This window comes from Scyliorhinus torazame, chromosome 24, assembly GCF_047496885.1.
Source record: "Scyliorhinus torazame isolate Kashiwa2021f chromosome 24, sScyTor2.1, whole genome shotgun sequence".
NCBI lineage: Eukaryota > Metazoa > Chordata > Chondrichthyes > Carcharhiniformes > Scyliorhinidae > Scyliorhinus > Scyliorhinus torazame.
This window is the reverse complement of record NC_092730.1, coordinates 22187385-22209618: the sequence shown is the minus strand read 5'-3', so window position 1 is coordinate 22209618 and position 22234 is coordinate 22187385. Positions and strand designations below refer to the sequence as shown.

The 22234-nt window shown below is 52.8% G+C and overlaps 1 protein-coding gene across 1 annotated transcript in view; it reads left to right on the top strand.

The window, feature by feature from the left end:
• atg2a (autophagy related 2A) overlaps positions 1-22228 on the top strand; it is a 152492-nt gene extending 130264 nt beyond the window's left edge. Inside the window, exons 24-25 of the mRNA XM_072489455.1 lie at positions 8390-8542; positions 21531-22228. Coding sequence (XP_072345556.1) covers positions 8390-8542; positions 21531-21767 — 390 coding nt within the window. The 3' untranslated portion in view covers positions 21768-22228. The remainder of the gene's footprint in view (positions 1-8389; positions 8543-21530) is intronic.
• Positions 22229-22234: the final 6 nt, after the last annotated feature.

Below are 22234 nucleotides of genomic sequence, written 5' to 3'. Positions count from 1 at the left end.
TGCTTAAGTTCCTTCCTACTTTCCTTATATGCCACACAGGCTTCGTCTGTTCCCAGCCTTTTAGCCCTGACAAATGCCTCCTTTTTCTTTTTGACGAGGCCTACAATATCACTCGTCATCCAAGGTTCCCGAAAATTGCCGTATTTATCTTTCTTCCTCACAGGAACATGCCGGTCCTGTATTCCTTTCAACTGACACTTGAAAGCCTCCCACATGTCAGATGTTGATTTGCCCTCAAACATCCGCCCCCAATCTATGTTCTTCAGTTCCTGCCTAATATTGTTATAATTAGCCTTCCCCCAATTTAGCACATTCATCCTCGGACCACTCTTATCCTTGTCCACCAGTACTTTAAAACTTACTGAATTGTGGTCACTGTTACCGAAATGCTCCCCTACTGAAACATCTACCACCTGGCCGGGCTCATTCCCCAATACCAGGTCCAGTACCGCCCCTTCCCTAGTTGGACTGTTTACATATTGTTTTAAGAAGCCCTCCTGGATGCTCCTTACAAACTCCGCCCCGTCTAAGCCCCTGGCACTAAGTGAGTCCCAGTCAATATTGGGGAAGTTGAAGTCTCCCATCACCACAACCCTGTTGTTTTTACTCTTTTCCAAAGTCTGTCTACCTATCTGCTGCTCTATCTCCCGCTGGCTGTTGGGAGGCCTGTAGTATACCCCCAACATTGTGACTGCACCCTTCTTATTCCTGATCTCTACCCATATAGCCTCACTGCCCTCTGAGGTGTCCTCTCGCAGTATAGCTGTGATATTCTCCCGAACAAGTAGCGCAACTCCACCTCCCCTTTTACATCCCCCTCTATCCCGCCTGAAACATCTAAATCCTGGAACGTTTAGCTGCCAATCCTGCCCTTCCCTCAACCAGGTCTCTGTAATGGCAACAACATCATAGTTCCAAGTAGCAATCCAAGCTCTAAGTTCATCTGCCTTACCCGTAATGCTCCTTGCATTAAAACATATGCACTTCAGGCCACCAGACCCGCTGTGTTCAGCAACTTCTCCCCGTCTGCTCTGCCTCAGAGCCCCACTGTCCCTATTCCCTCGTTCTCCCTCAATGCTCTCACCTTCTGACCTATTGCTCCCGTGCCCACCCCCCTGCCATACTAGTTTAAACCCTCCCGTGTGACACTAGCAAACCTCGCGGCCAGGATATTTATGCCTCTCCAGTTTAGATGCAACCCGTCCTTCTTATACAGGTCACACCTGCCCCGGAAGAGCTCCCAGTGGTCCAAATAATGGAAACCCTCCCTCCTACACCAGCTGTTTAGCCACGTGTTTATCAGCTCTATCTTCCTATTTCTAGCCTCACTGGCACGTGGCACAGGGAGTAATCCCGAGATTACAACCCTCGAGGTCCTGTCTTTTAACTTTCTGCCTAGCTCCCTGAACTCCTGCTGCAGGACCTCATGCCCCTTCCTGCCTATGTCGTTAGTACCAATATGTACAACGACCTCTGCCTGTTTGCCCTCCCCCTTCAGGATTCCCTCTACCCGTTCGGAGACATCCTGGACCCTGGCACCAGGGAGGCAACATACCATCCTGGAGTCTCTTTCACGTCCACAGAAGCGCCTATCTGTGCCCCTGACTATAGAGTCCCCTATTACTATTACTCTTCTGCGCTTTGACCCTCCCTTCTGAACATCAGAGCCAGCCGTGGTGCCACTGCTCTGGCTGCTGCTGTTTTCCCCTGATAGGCTATCCCCCCCGACAGTATCCAAAGGGGTATATCTGTTTGAGAGGGGGACAACCACAGGGGATTCCTGCACTGACTGCCTGCCCTTTCTGGTGGTCACCCATTTCTCTGCCTGCACCTTGGGTGTGACCACATTTACATAACTGCGATTTATGACGCTTTCCGCCACCTGCATGCTCCTAAGTGCATCCAATTGCTGCTCCAACCGAACCATGCGGTCTGTGAGGAGCTGCAGTTGGGTGCACTTTCTGCAGATGAAGCCATCCGGGACGCTGGAAGCCTCCCGGACCTGCCACATCTCACAGTCAGAGCACAGCACCCCTCTAACTGACATTGCGTCAATTAATTAAAATTTGTCTTTTTTTTTTTAATACTTTTTTTTTAAATTTCAAAGTTACTGTCAACTATCTGTTTCCTAGCACTAGATTTCTAATAGAAATGCGAAAGCTAACTATAATACGTTCCGATCTCTGGCTTAGATATCCTCTAAATTATAATTAAGTTATTATGTTTAATTAGTTCCCAAATACTCAAATTTTTTTAAAATTTAGGTTAGAATCCCAACCAGCCACTCAGGCCACAGCTTTTCTGTGATGTCACTTTAGTTTCCCCCCGACACACACAATTTCAAAAAAGGTATAAAAGTAAAAATAACTTACTTACCTTCTTACCTTCTGAGTGTCTTAGATGTTCTCAGGTTCTCTCGCTGACAGAGACTGCTCCTCCACCTCCGAACCTTGACCTGCACAATGCTAATAATATAATAATAATATAATATGGCACTTACCTTACACCAATGGGTCTTATTATTAGGTTAGAGGAGGAGGGCGGGTGGGAGACACTACACGTGTAGTGTCTCGGGTTTCCTCTCCACCAGAATTTATTGGTTGGGGGGGGGGGGGGGACTTGCCAGAGGTCCGCGGGTCGAACTTCCGGTTCCCTCCTTATATAAAAACAAATAAAACAGAAAAGAAGAACAGACACGGGACCAGGCAAGGCTTTTAAACTCACTACTCACCTCCCAGAAGGTCCCTGCGCACCGCTGCCGCCGAAATCCAAAGGGCTGCTCCTGTAAAGGTAAGGTTTTTAAATACACTACTCACCTCCCAGAAGGCCCCTGCGCACCGCTGCCGCCGAAATCCAAAGGGCTGCTCCTGTAAAGGTAAGGTTTTTAAATACACTACTCACCTCCCAGGAGGCCCCTGCGCACCGCTGCCGCCGAAATCCAAAGGGCTGCTCCTGTAAAGGCAAGGCTTTTTAAAGACATTTGAGTCCAACTTTTCAGTCTGTATAAAGTTCCATGCCTCATCAGGCGTTTCAAAATAGTGGTGCCGATCCTGGAACGTGACCCACAATCGCGCTGGCTGCAGCATCCCGAACTTCACCCCCTTCCGATGGAGAATCGCCTTAGCCCGGTTAAAACCAGCCCTCTTCTTAGCCACCTCCGCACTCCAGTCCTGGTAGATTCGGATCTCCGTCTTCTCCCACCTGCTGCTCCGCTCTTTTTTGGCCCATCACAGGACGCACTCTCTGTCCAATAAAGCGGTGGAACCTCACCACTACAGCCCTTGGCGGCTCGTTGGCCTTGGGTCTCCTCGCCAGGACCCGATGAGCCCCATCCAGCTCCAGGGGCCTCGGGAAAGCTCCCGCGCCCATCAGCGAATTGAGCATCGTGCTCACATATGCCCCGGCATCGGGCCCCTCCACTCCTTCAGGGAGACCCAGAATCCAAAGTTTCTTCCTCCTCGACCTATTCTCCAGGTCCTCAAATCTTTCCGCCCATCTCTTGTGCAGCGCCTCGTGCGCCTCCACCTTCACCACCTGGCCCAAGATCTCGCCCTCGTTCTCCGAGGCTTTTTGCCGCACCTCCCGGATCGCCGCCCCTTGGGCCTTCTGGTTCTCCACAAGCTTCTCAATCGCCGCCTTCATTGGCGCCAGCATTTCTGTCCTCAGCTCCTCAAAGCAGCGTTTAAGAAACTCCTGCTGCTCCTGCGCCCACGCTGCTTGGTCTCCACCCGCCGCCATCTTGCTTTTCCTCCCTCGCACTTTTCGCTGCACCAGGATGACATTTTTAGCCGCTCCACTCCTGGTCCAATCCATATAATGTCGGGGGGACCTTGCTGTCACCTTCCCACACTGGAAGCCGTCGAACAATTGCCGTTGGGACCCCTCTGAAGAGCCCAAAAGTCCGTTCCCGGCGGGAGCTGCCGAACGTACGACCTACCTAGGCATAGCCGCAACCGGGCGTCCCCCAGCGGCAGTTGCGATAGGTCTGACTCCCGATTGACGCGCGACACGTCGAGGTAATGGGCGGGGTTCCCACCATCTCCCTCCATCTCCCTCCAGTAGTGGCCCATGGATCTTTGGTGAGGGCAGCTTGTTTCGCATCTCGTCTGAATGGCGATGGGGACTTCCCTCAGCACGGACACTGGGCACTTTCGAATTGATGGTTTTCCTCCCGGAGTGGGGCTTGAACCTCGGACCTTCTGGCTGTGAGACGAGAGAGGTGCCTGGACACCATCCACAGAGAGCAAGGAAACGTGGGACTTGTTAACAACCAGAAACCTTAGTCCGGAGGCAAGACTTGGAAAAAGTGGAGCTGTTTTCTTAAGATCGTTCGGAATAGGAGCTGATGTCGGCCGTTCGGCCCCTCGATCCGGTTCCGCCATTCGATACGATCAGGATTGGATCCGAGTGTGGTCTCATCTCCACTTTCCTGCCCCCCCTCCCAGCCACGAGGGGGGGGAATATCCTCAGCCTCCACCCTGTCAAATCCCCCCCCCCCCCCCCACCCCCCTCACAATCTGATCCGTTTCGACAAGATCCCCTCTCGTTCTTCTAAACTCCCAACGGGTACAGGCCCCGGCCTGCTCAACATTTCCCCATCGGACAAACCCCCTTCCTCCCGGGAAGAGGCCCAGTGAACCGTCTCTGAACTGCCCCCCGAGGCAAGACTATCCCCTCCTTAAATCAGGAGCCGAAACCGGACACCGTGCCCCCGGTGCGGCCTCACCCACCCCCTGTACAGTTGCAGCAAGTCTTCCTGACCTTTACCCTCCAATCCCCCCCCCCCCCTCGTAATAAAGGCCCACATTCCATTTAGCTTCCGAATTATTTGCTGCCGCTGCGTGGTGACCTGATGTGATTCGTGCACAAGGACATCCCGATCCCTCTGCACCGCAACTTTCTGCTATCTCTCTCCATTTACAGAACATTTTGTTCTTTAAGTGGCGATCTGGTAGAGGCAGCGGCATTTTGGGGGGCTTTTTTTTTTTGGGGGGGTGCTTTGGGAAGGACTATTTGTACCGTTGGTGACCGATTAACCCACAGAGGGAATCAATTTTAAAATCAGTGCCCTAGCAGGGAGAGAGGGGCTTTGGGATAAGTTATTTTTGCAGCTGCTTGTTAAGGCAGGGATTGTCGAACCTGAAAACCGTGTGGAAGGGGGGATGGACAAGCGAGCGCGTCCTATGTAAAATATGCCCTTTGGGGGGGTTTAAACTAATGCAGCAGGGGCATGGGAACCTGGATTGTAGTTTTAGGGTAAGGGAGAATGAGAGTATAGAGGTCAGGAGCACAGATTTGACGTCGCAGGAGGGGGCCAGTGTTCAGGTAGGTGGTTTGAAGTGTGTCTACTTCAATGCCAGGAGTATACGAAATAAGGTAGGGGAACTGGCAGCATGGGTTGGTACCTGGGACTTCGATGTTGTGGCCATTTCGGAGACATGGATAGAGCAGGGACAGGAATGGATGTTGCAGGTTCCGGGGTTTAGGTGTTTTAGTGAGCTCAGAGAAGGAGGCAAAAGAGGGGGAGGTGTGGCGCTGCTAGTCAAGAGCAGTATTACGGTGGCGGAGAGGATGCTAGATGGGGACTCATCTTCCGAGGTAGTATGGGCTGAGGTTAGAAACATGAAAGGAGAGGTCACCCTGTTGGGAGTCTTCTATAGGCCTCCAAATAGTTCTAGGGATGTAGAGGAAAGATTGGTGAGGATGATCCTGGATAAGAGCGAAAGTAACAGGGTAGTTATTATGGGAGACTTTAACTTTCCAAATATTGACTGGAAAAGATATAGTTCGAGTACAGTGTGTGCAGGAGGGTTTCCTGACGCAATATGTTGACAGGCCAACAAGAGGCGAGGCCACGTTGGATTTGGTTTTGGGTAATGAACCAGGCCAGGTGTTGGATTTGGAGGTAGGAGAGCACTTTGGAGACAGTGACCACAATTCGGTGACGTTTACGTTAATGATGGAAAGGGATAAGTATACACCGCAGAGCAAGAGTTATAGCTGGGGGAAGGGCAATTATGATGCCATTAGACGTGACTTGGGGGGGATAAGGTGGAGAAGTAGGCTGCAAGTGTTGGGCACACTGGATAAGTGGAGCTTGTTCAAGGATCAGCTACTGCGTGTTCTTGATAAGTATGTACCGGTCAGGCAGGGAGGAAGGCGTCGAGCGAGGGAACCGTGGTTTACCAAAGAAGTGGAATCTCTTGTTAAGAGGAAGAAGGAGGCCTATGTGAAGATGAGGTGTGAAGTTTCAGTTGGGGCGATGGATAGTTACAAGGTAGCGAGGAAGGATCTAAAGAGAGAGCTAAGACGAGCAAGGAGGGGACATGAGAAGTATTTGGCAGGTAGGATCAAGGAAAACCCAAAAGCTTTCTATAGGTATGTCAGGAATAAGCGAATGACTAGGGAAAGAGTAGGACCAGTCAAGGACAGGGATGGGAAGTTGTGTGTGGAGTCTGAAGAGATACTAAATGAATATTTTTCGTCAGTATTCACTCAGGAAAAAGATAATGTTGTGGAGGAGAATGCTGAGACCCAGGCTAATAGAATAGATGGCATTGAGGTACGTAGGGAAGAGGTGTTGGCAATTCTGGACAGGCTTAAAATAGATAAGTCCCCGGGACCTGATGGGATTTATCCTAGGATTCTCTGGGAGGCCAGGGAAGAGATTGCTGGACCTTTGGCTTTGATTTTTATGTCATCATTGGCTACAGGAATAGTGCCAGAGGACTGGAGGACAGCAAATGTGGTCCCTTTGTTCAAAAAGGGGAGCAGAGACAACCCCGGCAACTATAGACCGGTGAGCCTCACGTCTGTAGTGGGTAAAGTCTTGGAGGGGATTATAAGAGACAAGATTTATAATCATCTAGATAGGAATAATATGATCAGGGATAGTCAGCATGGCTTTGTGAAGGGTAGGTCATGCCTCACAAACCTTATTGAGTTCTTTGAGAAGGTGACTGAACAGGTAGATGAGGGTAGAGCAGTTGATGTGGTGTATATGGATTTCAGCAAAGCGTTTGATAAGGTTCCCCACGGTAGGCTATTGCAGAAAATACGGAGGCTGGGGATTGAGGGTGATTTAGAGATGTGGATCAGAAATTGGCTAGCTGAAAGAAGACAGAGGGTGGTGGTTGATTGGAAATGTTCAGAATGGAGTACAGTCACAAGTGGAGTACCACAAGGATCTGTTCTGGGGCCGTTGCTGTTTGTCATTTTTATCAATGATCTAGAGGAAGGCGCAGAAGGGTGGGTGAGTAAATTTGCAGACGATACTAAAGTCGGTGGTGTTGTCGATAGTGTGGAAGGATGTAGCAGGTTACAGAGGGATATAGATAAGCTGCAGAGCTGGGCTGAGAGGTGGCAAATGGAGTTTAATGTAGAGAAGTGTGAGGTGATTCACTTTGGAAGGAATAACAGGAATGCGGAATATTTGGCTAATGGTAAAGTTCTTGAAAGTGTGGATGAGCAGAGGGATCTAGGTGTCTATGTACATAGATCCCTGAAAGTTGCCACCCAGGTTGATAGGGTTGTGAAGAAGGCCTATGGAGTGTTGGCCTTTATTGGTAGAGGGATTGAGTTCCGGAGTCAGGAGGTCATGTTGCAGCTGTACAGAACTCTGGTACGGCCGCATTTGGAGTATTGCGTACAGTTCTGGTCACCGCATTATAGGAAGGACGTGGAGGCTTTGGAGCGGGTGCAGAGGAGATTTACCAGGATGTTGCCTGGTATGAAGGGAAAATCTTATGAGGAAAGGCTGATGGACTTGAGGTTGTTTTCGTTGGAGAGAAGAAGGTTAAGAGGAGACTTAATAGAGGCATACAAAATGATCAGGGGGTTGGATAGGGTGGACAGTGAGAGCCTTCTCCCGCGGATGGATATGGCTGGCACGAGGGGACATAACTTTAAACTGAGGGGTAATAGATATAGGACAGAGGTCAGAGGTAGGTTCTTTACGCAAAGAGTAGTGAGGCCGTGGAATGCCCTACCTGCTACAGTGGTGAACTCGCCAACATTGAGGGCATTTAAAAGTTTATTGGATAAACATATGGATGATAATGGCATAGTGTAGGTTAGATGGCTTTTGTTTCGGTGCAACATCGTGGGCCGAAGGGCCTGTACTGCGCTGTATCGTTCAATGTTCTATGTTCTGTGTTCTATGTTCGGGGAAAGAGGATGAGACCAAAGGGAGTGCTGAAGGACGATGGGCTGAATGGTCTCGTGTGCTCCGTTTCTCTGATGTAATTTGGCTCATTCTAGCCCATGTCTGCCCGTCGAGCGCCCGCTGTGTGACTGGCAATTGGGCTTGCTCCGATGATGGAGAATGAAGGTTGAGCAGGGTCCCGTCGTCCTCTTGCGCTCCATCCTCACCGCGGTTTTCTGTCCACAGGCCACGGCGGAGACGGTTTACGACATCCTGTCTCCCACTCCACCGGTGACCAAGGCGATCATGGACAGGAGGTACCTGAAGAAATACAAGAGGGTGCAGCAACCAGCGGACCTGCGTGAGGGAGTTGCCAAAGCTTATGACACCGTCAGAGAGGTAACATGCAGTGAAAGGGTGGTGTGTGTACCTGCCTATGTGTGTGTGTGCCTCTGCGTGCGTGTGTCTCTGCGTGCGTGTGTCTCTGTGTGCGTGTGTCTCTGTGTGCGTGTGTCTCTGTGTGCGTGTGTCTCTGTGTGCGTGTGTCTCTGTGTGCGTGTGTCTCTGTGTGCGTGTGTCTCTGTGTGCGTGTGTCTCTGTGTGCGTGTGTCTCTGTGTGCGTGTGTCTCTGCGTGCGTGTGTCTCTGCGTGCGTGTGTCTCTGCGTGCGTGTGTCTCTGCGTGCGTGTGTCTCTGCGTGCGTGTGTCTCTGCGTGTGTGTCTCTGCGTGTGTGTCTCTGCGTGTGTGTCTCTGCGTGTGTGTCTCTGCGTGTGTGTCTCTGCGTGTGTGTCTCTGCGTGTGTGTGTCTCTGCGTGTGTCTCTGCGTATGTGTGTCTCTGCGTGCCTGTGTCTCTGCGTGCGTGTGTCTCTGCGTGCGTGTGTCTCTGCGTGCGTGTGTCTCTGCGTGCGTGTGTCTCTGCGTGCGTGTGTGTCTCTGCGTGCGAGTGTGTCTCTGCGTGCGTGTGTGTCTGCGTACGTTTGTCTCTGCGTGCGTGTGTCTCTGCGTGCGTGTGTCTCTGCGTGCGTGTGTGTGTCTGCGTGTGTGTATGTGCGTGTCTGCTTGCGTGTGTAACTGTCTGCGTGTGCCTCTGCGTGTGCCTCTGCGTGTGCCTCTGCGTGTGCCTCTGCGTGCGCCTCTGCGTGCCTCTGCGTGTGTGTGTGCCTCTGCGTGTGTGTGTGCCTCTGCGTGCGTGTGTCTCTGCGTGCGTGTGTTTCTGCGTGCGTGTGTCTCTGCGTGCGTGTGTGTCTGCGTGTGTGTCTCTGCGTGTGTGTCTCTGCGTGTGTGTCTCTGCGTGTGTCTCTCCGTGCATGTCTCTGCATGTGTGTGTCTCTGCGTGCACGTGTGTCTCTGCGTGCACGTGTGTCTCTGCGTGCACGTGTGTCTCTGCGTGCACGAGTGTCTCTGCGTGCACGTGTGTCTCTGCGTGCACGTGTGTCTCTGCGTGCACGTGTGTCTCTGCGTGCACGTGTCTGCGTGCACGTGTCTCTGCGTGTGTCTCTGCGTGTGTGTCTCTGCATGTGTGTCTCTGCGTGTGTGTGTCTCTGCGTGTGTGTGTCTCTGCGTGTGTGTGTCTCTGCGTGTGTGTCTCTGCGTGTGTGTGTCTGCGTGTGTGTGCGTCTGCGTGTGTGTGCGTCTGCGTGTGTGTGCGTCTGCGTGTGTGTGTCTCTGCGTATGTGTGTCTCTGCGTGTGTGTCTCTCTGTGTGTGTCTGTGTGTGTGTGTGTGTCTCTGCGTGTGTGTCTCTGCGTGTGTGTCTCTGCGTGTGTGTCTCTGCGTGTGTGTCTCTGCGTGTGTGTCTCTGCGCGTGTGTGTCTCTGCGTGTGTGTGTCTTTGCGTGTGTGTGTCTCTGCGTGTGTGTCTCTGCGTGTGTGTCTCTGCGTGCGTGTGTCTCTGCGTGCGTGTGTCTCTGCGTGCGTGTGTCTCTGCGTGCGTGTGTCTCTGCGTGCGTGTGTCTCTGCGTGTGTGTGTCTGCGTGTGTGTGTGTCTGCGTGTGTGTGTGTCTGCGTGTGTGTGCGTCTGCGTGTGTGTGCGTCTGCGTGTGTGTGCGTCTGCGTGTGTGTGTCTCTGCGTGTGTGTGTCTCTGCGTATGTGTGTCTCTGCGTGTGTGTCTCTCTGTGTGTGTCTGTGTGTGTGTGTGTCTCTGCGTGTGTGTCTCTGCGTGTGTGTCTCTGCGTGTGTGTCTCTGCGCGTGTGTCTCTGCGCGTGTGTCTCTGCGCGTGTGTGTCTCTGCGTGTGTGTGTCTCTGCGTGTGTGTCTCTGCGTGTGTGTGTCTCTGCGTGTGTGTCTCTGCGTGCGTGTGTCTCTGCGTGCGTGTGTCTCTGCGTGCGTGTGTCTCTGCGTGCGTGTGTCTCTGCGTGCGTGTGTCTCTGCGTGCGTGTGTCTCTGCGTGCGCGTGTCTCTGCGTGCACGTGTCTCTGCGTGCGTGTCTCTGCATGTGTGTCTCTCTGCGTGCATGTGTCTCTGCGTGTATGTGTATGTGCGTGTCTGCTTGCGTGTGTGACTCTGTGCGTGCGCCTCTGTGTGCGCCTCTGTGTGTGTGCGCCTCTGCGTGTGTGCGCCTCTGCGTGTGTGCGCCTCTGCGTGCGTGTCTGTCTCTGCGTGCGTGTCTGTCTCTGCGTGCGTGTCTGTCTCTGCGTGCGCGTGTCTGTCTCTGCGTGCGCGTGTCTGTCTCTGCGTGCGCGTGTGTGTATGTCTCTGCGTGCGTGTGTCTCTGCATGCGTGTGTCTCTGCATGTGTGCATGTGCGTCTGCGTGCGTGTGTCTGCATGTGTGCGTCTGCATGTGTGCATCTGTGTGTGCGCGTGCATACGTTTGTGTGCACACCTGTGCGTGTGAGTCTATGCATAGATGTGTGAGCCTGTGTGTGCGCGTCTTCATGCGTGTCTGCTGTGAATCTGGTGTGCGCGTGTCTCTGCTTGTGCCGTGTGTGTCTGTATTCTCAATGGACAACAAAGAGATGGCAGAGCAGCTGAACAAATACTTTGGATCTGTCTTCACTAAGGGGAACACAAATAACCTTCCGGAAGTACTAGTGGACAGAGCGTCGAGCATGAAGGAGGAACTGAAGGAAATCCTTATTAGTCAGGATATTGTATTGGGCAAGTCGATGGGATTAAATCCCGCTAAGTCCCCAGGGCCAGATGCTCAGCACAGCGGTTAGCACTGTTGCTGCACAGCACCAGTGTTCGATTCCCGGTTTGGGTCGCTGTCTGTGCGGAGTCTGCACGTTCTCCCCGTGTCTGCGTGGGTTTCCTCCCGAAAGACGTGCTTGTTGGGTGAATTGGACATTCTGAATTCTCCCTCCGTGTACCCGAACAGGCGCCGCAATGTGGCGACGAGGGGATTTACTCAGTAACTTCATTGCAGCGTTAATGACAATAAAGATTATTATTACTTGTGGAATTCTCTACTACAGAAATGTGTTGGGGCCAGTTTGTTGGATATATTCGAGAGGGAGCGGGACGTGGCCCTTGCGGCTAAAGGGATGAAGGGGGATGGAGAGAAAGCGGGAGTGGGATACCGAATTTGCATGATCGGCCATCATATTGAATGGTGGTGTAGACTCGAGGGGCCAAATGGCCTACTCCATCTATTTTCCGTGTTTCTCTGAGTGTGTCTGTGCGTGTGTTGAGAGAGTTTCACAACTATTTGACTACAGTATTCCCCACTCCCCAACTGACAAGGCGGCATTTAGAGTTTCCGTTCAAGAACTTTATTCCAGCCATAGCAGGGAAGCTAAGTGTCCACTAGGTGGCTTGCCAGCTCCCCGATCATAGAAAACACCGAGCTCTGCTTATCTGTCCAGTAACTAACATACACCAAACAAAAGAATACATTTGTTTAGAAGTTATCTATGTCTGTTCACAGCTATTAATTAGGATTGTATAACATATGAGAATAATTATCAATCGTTATCGTGGCAGGTATGTTTAATTTTAATATCGGCAAGCACTGATTTGTTTGCACTTATCTAATTGTTGCTGGACGAGTCTGTGTGTGTGCGCGTGTCCGGGTGTGCGGGTGTCCGGGCATGACAGGGTGTGTGTGTGTCTGACGGTGTGTGTGTGCCTGACTGGGTGTGTGTGTGTCTGACAGGGTGTGTGTGTGTCTGACGGTGTGTGTGTGTGTGTGTCTGACTGTGTGTGTCTGACTGTGTGTGTCTGACTGTGTGTGTCTGACTGTGTGTGTGTCTGACTGTGTGTGTGTCTGACTGTGTGTGTGTCTGACTGTGTGTGTGTCTGACTGTGTGTGTGTCTGACTGTGTGTGTGTCTGACTGTGTGTGTGTCTGACTGTGTGTGTGTCTGACTGTGTGTTTGACAGGATGTGTGTGTGTGTGTGACAGGATGTGTGTGTGTGTCTGACGGTGTGTGTGTGTGTCTGACGGTGTGTGTGTGTCTGACGGTGTGTGTGTGTGTCTGACGGTGTGTGTGTGTGTCTGACGGTGTGTGTGTGTCTGATGGTGTGTGTGTGTCTGATGGTGTGTGTGTCTGTCTGACGGTGTGTGTGTGTGTCTGACAGGGTGTGTCTGACAGGGTGTGTGTGTCTGACAGTGCGTGTGTGCGTCTGACAGTGCGTGTGTGCGTCTGACAGTGCGTGTGTGCGTCTGACAGTGCGTGTGTGCGTCTGACAGTGCGTGTGTGCGTCTGTGCGTCTGACAGTGCGTGTGTGCGTCTGACAGTGCGTGTGTGCGTCTGACAGTGCGTGTGTGTGCGTCTGACAGTGCGTGTGTGCGCGCCTGACTGTGCGCGCCTGACTGGGTGCGCGCCTGACTGGGTGCGCGCCTGACTGGGTGGGCGCCTGTTTGACAGGCTGTGTGTGTGTGTCTGATAGGGTGCGTGTGTGTGTCTGACAGGGTGTGTGTGTGCTTGACAGGGTGTGTGTGTGTCTGACAGGGTGTGTGTGTGTGTCTGACAGGGTGTGTGTGTGTGTCTGACAGGGTGTGTGTGTGTGTCTGACAGGGTGTGTGTGTGTGTCTGACAGGGTGTGTGTGTGTGTCTGACAGGGTGTGTGTGTGTGTCTGACAGGGTGTGTGTGTGTCTGACAGGGTGTGTGTGTGTCTGACAGGGTGTGTGTGTGTCTGACAGGGTGTGTGTGTGTCTGACAGGGTGTGTGTGTGTCTGACAGGGTGTGTCTGACAGGGTGTGTGTGTCTGACAGGGTGTGTGTGTCTGACAGGGTGTGTGTGTCTGACAGGGTGTGTGTGTGTCTGACAGTGCGTGTGTGCGCCTGACTGGGTGGGTGCCTGACTGGGTGGGTGCCTGACTGGGTGGGTGTCTGTTTGACAGGCTGTGTGTGTGTGTGTGTGTCTGACAGGGTGTGTGTGTGTGTGTCTGACAGGGTGTGTGTGTGTGTCTGACAGGGTGTGTGTGTCTGACAGGGTGTGTGTGTGTGTCTGACAGGGTGTGTGTGTCTGACAGGGTGTGTGTGTGTCTGACAGGGTGTGTGTGCGTCTGACTGGGTGCGTCTGCGTCTGACGGGGTGGGTGTGCGCCTGACGGGGTGGGTGTGCGCCTGACGGGGTGGGTGTGCGCCTGACGGGGTGGGTGTGCGCCTGACGGGGTGGGTGTGCGCCTGACGGGGTGGGTGTGCGCCTGACGGGGTGGGTGTGTGCCTGACGGGGTGGGTGTGTGTGTGTCTGACACGGTGTGTGTGTCTGACAGGGTGTGTGTCTGAGTCTGACGGTGTGTGTGTCTGACTGTGTGTGTGTCTGACTGTGTGTGTGTCTGACTGTGTGTGTGTCTGACTGTGTGTGTGTCTGACTGTGTGTGTGTCTGACTGTGTGTTTGACAGGATGTGTGTGTGTGTGTGACAGGATGTGTGTGTGTCTGATGGTGTGTGTGTGTCTGATGGTGTGTGTGTCTGTCTGACGGTGTGTGTGTCTGATGGTGTGTGTGTGTCTGATGGTGTGTGTGTGTCTGACAGGGTGTGTCTGTCTGACGGTGTGTGTGTGTGTCTGACAGTGCGTGTGTGCGTCTGACAGTGCGTGTGTGCGTCTGTGCGTCTGACAGTGCGTGTGTGCGTCTGACAGTGCGTGTGTGTGCGTCTGACAGTGCGTGTGTGCGCGCCTGACTGTGCGCGCCTGACTGGGTGCGCGCCTGACTGGGTGGGCGCCTGTTTGACAGGCTGTGTGTGTGTGTCTGACAGGGTGTGTGTGTGCTTGACAGGGTGTGTGTGTGTCTGACAGGGTGTGTGTGTGTGTCTGACAGGGTGTGTGTGTGTCTGACAGGGTGTGTGTGTGTCTGACAGGGTGTGTGTGTGTCTGACAGGGTGTGTGTGTGTCTGACAGGGTGTGTGTGTGTCTGACAGGGTGTGTCTGACAGGGTGTGTGTGTCTGACAGGGTGTGTGTGTGTCTGACAGTGCGTGTGTGCGCCTGACTGGGTGGGTGCCTGACTGGGTGGGTGCCTGACTGGGTGGGTGTCTGTTTGACAGGCTGTGTGTGTGTGTGTGTGTCTGACAGGGTGTGTGTGTGTGTGTCTGACAGGGTGTGTGTGTGTGTCTGACAGGGTGTGTGTGTCTGACAGGGTGTGTGTGTGTGTCTGACAGGGTGTGTGTGTCTGACAGGGTGTGTGTGTGTCTGACAGGGTGTGTGTGCGTCTGACTGGGTGCGTCTGCGTCTGACGGGGTGGGTGTGCGCCTGACGGGGTGGGTGTGCGCCTGACGGGGTGGGTGTGCGCCTGACGGGGTGGGTGTGCGCCTGACGGGGTGGGTGTGCGCCTGACGGGGTGGGTGTGCGCCTGACGGGGTGGGTGTGTGTGTGTCTGACACGGTGTGTGTGTCTGACAGGGTGTGTGTCTGAGTCTGACGGTGTGTGTGTCTGACGGTGTGTGTGTCTGACAGGGTGTGTGCGTCTGACAAAGTGTGTGTGTATCTGATTGTGTGTGTGTGTATCTGATTGTGTGTGTGTGTATCTGATTGTGTGTGTGTGTATCTGATTGTGTGTGTGTGTATCTGATTGTGTGTGTGTGTATCTGATAGTGTGTGTGTATCTGATAGTGTGTGTGTGTATCTGATAGTGTGTGTGTGTGTATCTGACAGAGTGTGTGTGTCTGACACGGTGTGTGTGTCTGACAGGGTGTGTGTGTGTGTGTCTGACGGTGTGGGTGTCTGACAGGGTGTGTGTGTGTACGTCTGACAAAGTGTGTGTGTATCTGATTGTGTGTGTGTGTATCTGATTGTGTGTGTGTGTATCTGATAGTGTGTGTGTGTGTATCTGATAGTGTGTGTGTGTATCTGATAGTGTGTGTGTGTATCTGATTGTGTGTGTGTGTATCTGATAGTGTGTGTGTGTGTATCTGATAGTGTGTGTGTGTATCTGATAGTGTGTGTGTGTATCTGATAGTGTGTGTATCTGACAGTGTGTGTGTCTGACAGGGTGTGTGTCTGACAGGGTGTGTGTGTGTCTGACAGGGTGTGTGTGTGTCTGACAGGGTGTGTGTGTGTCTGACAGGGTGTGTGTGTGTCTGACAGGGTGTGTGTGTGTCTGACAGGGTGTGTGTGTGTCTGACACGGTGTGTGTGTCTGACACGGTGTGTGCGTCTGACAAAGTGTGTGCGTCTGACAAAGTGTGTGTGTATCTGATTGTGTGTGTGTGTATCTGATTGTGTGTGTGTGTATCTGATTGTGTGTGTGTGTATCTGATAGTGTGTGTGTGTGTATCTGATAGTGTGTGTGTGTATCTGATAGTGTGTGTGTGTGTGTGTATCTGACAGAGTGTGTGTGTCTGACACGGTGTGTGTGTCTGACAGGGTGTGTGTGTGTGTGTCTGACGGTGTGTGTGTATGACAGGGTGTGTGCGTCTGACAAAGTGTGTGTGTATCTGATTGTGTGTGTGTATCTGATTGTGTGTGTGTGTATCTGATAGTGTGTGTGTGTGTATCTGATAGTGTGTGTGTGTATCTGATAGTGTGTGTGTGTATCTGATAGTGTGTGTATCTGACAGTGTGTGTGTGTCTGACAGGGTGTGTGTGTGTCTGACAGGGTGTGTGTGTGTCTGACAGGGTGTGTGTGTGTCTGACAGGGTGTGTGTGTGTCTGACAGGGTGTGTGTGTGTCTCACAGGGTGTGTGTGTGTGTCTCACAGGGTGTGTGTGTGTGTCTCACAGGGTGTATGTGTGTGTCTGACAGGGTGTGTATGTGTGTGTCTGACAGGGTGTGTATGTGTGTGTCTGACAGTATGTGTGTGTCTGACAGTATGTGTGTGTCTGACAGGGTGTGTGTCTGACAGGGTGTGTGTGTGTGTCTGACAGGGTGTGTGTGTGTGTCTGACAGGCTGTGTGTGTGTGTCTGGCAGGGTGTTTGTGTCTGACGGTGTGTGTGTGTTTGACAAGATGTGTGTGTGTGTATCTGACAGGCTGTGTGTGTGTGTATGGCAGTGTGTGTGTGTGTGTCTGACGGTGGGTGTGTGTGTGTGTGACAGTGTGTGTGTGTGTGTGACAGTGTGTGTGTGTGTGACAGGGTGTGTGTGTGTGTGACAGGGTGTGTGTGTGTGTGTCTGATGGTGTGTGTGTGTCTGACAGGGTGGGTGTGTGTCTGACAGGGTGGGTGTGTGTCTGACAGGGTGTGTTTCTGACAGGGTGTGTGTGTCTGACAGGTTGTGTGTCTGACAGGTTGTGTGTCTGACAGGTTGTGTGTCTGACAGGTTGTGTGCCTGACAGAATGTGTGTGTCTGACAGTGTGTGTGTGTGTCTGACAGTGTGTGTGTGTGTGTGTGTCTGACAGTGTGTGTGTGTGTGTGTCTGACGGTGTGTGTGTGTGTCTGACGGTGTGTGTGTGTGTCTGACGGTGTGTGTGTGTGTCTGACGGTGTGTGTGTGTGTCTGACGGTGTGTGTGTGTGTCTGACGGTGTGTGTGTCTGACGGTGTGTGTGTGTCTGACGGTGTGTGTGTGTGTGTGTCTGACAGGGTGTGTGTCTGACTGGGTGTGTGTGTGTGTCTGACTGGGTGTGTGTGTGTGTCTGACTGGGTGTGTGTCTGACGGTGTGTGTGTGTCTGACGGTGTGTGTGTGTCTGACGGTGTGTGTGTGTCTGACAGGGTGTGTGTCTGACTGGGTGTGTGTGTGTGTCTGACTGGGTGTGTGTCTGACAGGGTGTGTGTGTGTCTGACGGTGTGTGTGTGTCTGACGGTGTGTGTGTGTCTGACAGGGTGCGTGTCTGGCAGAGTGTGTGTGTATCTGATAGTGTGTGTGTGTGTATCTGATATTGTGTGTGTGTGTGTGTATCTGATAGTGTGTGTGTGTGTATCTGATAGTGTGTGGGTGTATCTGGCAGAGTGTGTGTGTATCTGATAGTGTGTGTGTGTGTATCTGATAGTGTGTGTGTGTGTATCTGATAGTGTGTGTGTGTATCTGATAGTGTGTGTGTCTGACAGGGTGTGTGTGTCTGACAGGGTGTGTGTGTGTGTCTGACTGTGTGTGTCTGGCAGAGTGTGTGTGTATCTGATAGTGTGTGTGTGTGTGTATCTGATAGTGTGTGTGTGTGTATCTGATAGTGTGTGTGTGTGTATCTGATAGTGTGTGTGTGTGTATCTGATAGTGTGTGTGTGTGTATCTGATAGTGTGTGTGTGTGTATCTGACAGGGTGTGTCTGACAGGGTGTGTGTGTGTGTCTGACGGTGTGTGTCTGGCAGAGTGTGTGTGTATCTGGCAGAGTGTGTGTGTGTATCTGGCAGAGTGTGTGTGTGTATCTGGCAGAGTGTGTGTGTGTATCTGATAGTGTGTGTGTCTGACAGTGTGTGTGTGTCTGACAGTGTGTGTGTGTCTGACAGGGTGTGTGTGTGTCTGACAGGGTGTGTGTGTGTCTGACAGGGTGTGTGTGTCTGACAGGGTGTGAGTGTGTCTGACAGGGTGTGTGTGTGTCTGACAGGGTGTGTGTCTGGCAGGGTGTGTGTGTATCTGATAGTGTGTGTGTGTATCTGATAGTGTGTGTGTGTATCTGATAGTGTGTGTGTGTCTGACAGTGTGTGTGTGTCTTGCAGGGTGTGTGGTGTCTGACGGTGTATGTGTGTGTGTGTGTCTGACGGTGTGTGTGTGTGTGTGTCTGACAGGGTGTGTGTGTGTCTGACAGGGTGTGTGTGTGTGTCTGACAGGGTGTGTGTGTGTGTCTGACAGGGTGTGTGTGTCTGGCAGTGTGTGTGTGTGTATCTGATAGTGTGTGTGTGTATCTGATAGTGTGTGTGTGTGTGTGTGTATCTGATAGTGTGTGTGTGTATCTGATAGTGTGTGTGTGTATCTGATAGTGTGTGTGTGTGTCTGACAGTGTGTGTGTCTCTGACAGTGTGTGTGTCTCTGACAGTGTGTGTGTGTCTTGCAGGGTGTGTGTGTCTGACGGTGTGTGTGTGTCTGACGGTGTGTGTGTGTCTGACGGTGTGTGTGTGTGTGTGTGTCTGACAGGGTGTGTGTCTGACTGGGTGTGTGTGTGTGTCTGACTGGGTGTGTGTCTGACAGGGTGTGTGTGTGTCTGACAGGGTGTGTGTGTGTCTGACGGTGTGTGTGTGTCTGACGGTGTGTGTGTGTCTGACAGGGTGCGTGTCTGGCAGAGTGTGTGTGTATCTGATAGTGTGTGTGTGTGTATCTGATATTGTGTGTGTGTGTGTGTATCTGATAGTGTGTGTGTATCTGATAGTGTGTGGGTGTATCTGGCAGAGTGTGTGTGTATCTGATAGTGTGTGTGTGTGTATCTGATAGTGTGTGTGTGTGTATCTGATAGTGTGTGTGTGTATCTGATAGTGTGTGTGTCTGACAGGGTGTGTGTGTCTGACAGGGTGTGTGTGTGTGTCTGACTGTGTGTGTCTGGCAGAGTGTGTGTGTATCTGATAGTGTGTGTGTGTGTGTATCTGATAGTGTGTGTGTGTGTATCTGATAGTGTGTGTGTGTGTATCTGATAGTGTGTGTGTGTGTATCTGATAGTGTGTGTGTGTGTCTGACAGGGTGTGTCTGACAGGGTGTGTGTGTGTGTCTGACTGCGTGTATCTGGCAGAGTGTGTGTGTGTATCTGATAGTGTGTGTGTCTGACAGTGTGTGTGTGTCTGACAGTGTGTGTGTGTCTGACAGTGTGTGTGTGTCTGACAGTGTGTGTGTGTCTGACAGGGTGTGTGTGTGTCTGACAGGGTGTGTGTGTGTCTGACAGGGTGTGTGTCTGGCAGGGTGTGTGTGTATCTGATAGTGTGTGTGTGTATCTGATAGTGTGTGTGTGTATCTGATAGTGTGTGTGTGTATCTGATAGTGTGTGTGTGTCTCTGACAGTGTGTGTGTCTCTGACAGTGTGTGTGTGTCTTGCAGGGTGTGTGGTGTCTGACGGTGTATGTGTGTGTGTGTCTGACGGTGTGTGTGTGTGTGTGTCTGACAGGGTGTGTGTGTGTCTGACAGGGTGTGTGTGTGTGTCTGACAGGGTGTGTGTGTGTGTCTGACAGGGTGTGTGTGTCTGGCAGTGTGTGTGTGTGTATCTGATAGTGTGTGTGTGTATCTGATAGTGTGTGTGTGTGTGTGTGTATCTGATAGTGTGTGTGTGTATCTGATAGTGTGTGTGTGTCTCTGATAGTGTGTGTGTGTCTCTGATAGTGTGTGTGTGTCTCTGACAGGGTGTGTGTCTCTGACAGGGTGTGTGTCTCTGACAGGGTGTGTCTCTCTGACAGGGTGTGTCTCTCTGACAGGGTGTGTGTCTGACTGTGTGTGTCTGACTGTGTGTGTCTGACTGTGTGTGTCTGACTGTGTGTGTGTGACTGTGTGTCTGACAGGGTGAGTGTGTGTGTGTGTCTGGCAGGGTGTGTGTGTCTGACTGTGTGTCTGACGGTGGGTGGGTGTTTGACAGGGTGTGTGTGTGTCTGACAGGGTGGGTGTGTCTGACAGGGTGGGTGTGTCTGACAGAGTGTGTGAGTCTCTAAGAGGGTGCGTGTGTCTAACAGGGTGTGTGTGTGTCTAACAGGGTGTGTGTGTGTCTGACGGAGTGTGTGTGTCTGACGGAGTGTGTGTGTCTGACGGAGTGTGTGTGTCTGACGGAGTGTGTGTGTCTGACGGAGTGTGTGTGTCTGACGGAGTGTGTGTCTCTGACAGGGTGTGTGTGTGTGTCTGACAGTGTGTGTGTCTGACTGAGTGTGTGTGTCTGACAGTGTGTGTGTGTCTGACAGAGTGTGCGTGTGTCTGACAGAGTGTGCGTGTGTCTGACAGAGTGTGCGTGTGTCTGACAGAGTGGTGCGTGTGTCTGACAGTGTGCGTGTGTCTGACAGTGTGCGGTGGTCTGACAGAGTGCGTGTGTCTGACAGAGTGTGTGTGTGTGTCTGACTGTGTGAGACGTGTGAGAGTTTGTGTGTGTCTGTCTTTGAGGTGGGGGGTTTGGGGGTGGGTTGGGGACAGGGAGGGGGAGTTCCAGCCCACATTCACCCGAATGATAACGGGGGAGTAAAGGGCTAAATGACGAGGACAGGTGACACTGTCTAGGCTTGTGTCCCCTCGAGTGTAGACGGTTAAAGAGGCGGAGGGGGAATCTAATCGAGGGGGTTTTAAGACGATTGAAGCATCCGATAGAGGGAGGTTGTTTCCTCTGGTGGGGGAGGGGGTGGGGCCCAGAACAAGGGGAGGGGGCAGAAATTAAAATGAGAGCCAGGCCGTCCAGGGGGTGACGTCGGGAAGCCCTCCCGTCACTCAGGAAGGGGTGGGGGGGGGGGGAGGAAAGCCGGAACTTTCTCCCTCCTAAAAAAAGGCCGCGGAGGCTGAGGGGAGAATTAATCTGGGCCCACCAGCCAGGGTGGGGCTCACGGCGCCGAGCTGGGCCTATCGCACGAGCACACGAGCTCGGAACCAGGGGTAAGGCCCCTCGGGCCTGCTCCGCCATTCGATAAGATGGCGGCTGCTCCGATTGTGACCTCACCCCCCCCCCCCCGATAACCTTTGACCCCCCCCCTCGACAGTCAAGACCCCCCCCTCGGCCTTCAGTGACCCGCAGCCTCCTCCGCTCCCCGTGGGGAAGCGACTGCCACAGACTCACGAGAATCCGAGGGAAGATATTCCTGCTCGTCTCCCTCTTAAATGGGAGGCCCCTCATTGATAAACTCTGCGCCCCCCCCCGGTTCTAGTCTCTCCCACGAGGGGGGGGGGGCACCACCCTTCAGCATCCACCCTGTCAAGGCCCCCGCCTCAGGATCTTATACACGGGCAATAGTCCTTTCCTACACACTCTAGTCTCATTGTATTCTCGTATAGAAACACAGGAACAGGAGGAGGTCATTCAGCCCTTCAAACCCGTCCCACCGTGGTGGGATGGTTGGGGTGACAGCCACTGGGCGTCGAGGGCTTTGGAGTAACGGTGGGCAGGCTGGGGTTAGAATTCAGGTCGGATGGCCCCGCGCCGAGCTGATTGGTGACCTCTGTTTGGTTTTTTTTTTCTTTCCCTCTCCCAGGGCGTCATCGACACAGCCCAGACCATCTGCGACGTGGCGACGAGGGGGCACGAGCAGAAAGGCATCACGGGGGCCGTGGGCGGCGTCCTGAGGCAGATCCCGCCCACCGTGGTCAAGCCCCTCATCGTGGCCACGGAGGCCACTTCCAACCTCCTCGGCGGGATGCGCAACCAGATCAAGCCGGACGCCCGCAAGGAAGACCGCCTGAAGTGGCGGACCGACGAAGGCCTGGAGTAGGCCCGCCCGGCGGCCATTTTTAAATAATTCGCTTTTAACTCTGAAAACAAAAACACACGAGGGGGGGGGGGGGGAACAGCACAAAAAATTGAGGAAAGTGCCATCTGCTTCTTTGGTCTGGTTCAAGCGAACTGCGTTTAAAATTAGCAGCGGGGGGGAGGGGGGGGAAGAAAATAAAAGGACGTGCTCTCCGTGGAGAGCGACTAGTCGGGGGGGTGGACACAGCGAGGCCTCCTTGTCACAGTGCGTGTGACCTCTGAACTGCACAGACTCTTTGTCTATCTGGGGGCCGTGTGTGTGTGTGTATGCGTTGCGCTTCTGCGTGTGTGTGTGTGCGCGCGTGCGCGAATGTGACGGGCAGCAGTGCACCCCCCTGTGCCCCGTGCAGAAAGAAAACCCCCAGGGGTTTTACAAACGCAATAAAAGCTGGTTCCAATTTCTGAGATTTACAGGATACCGTCGATTGC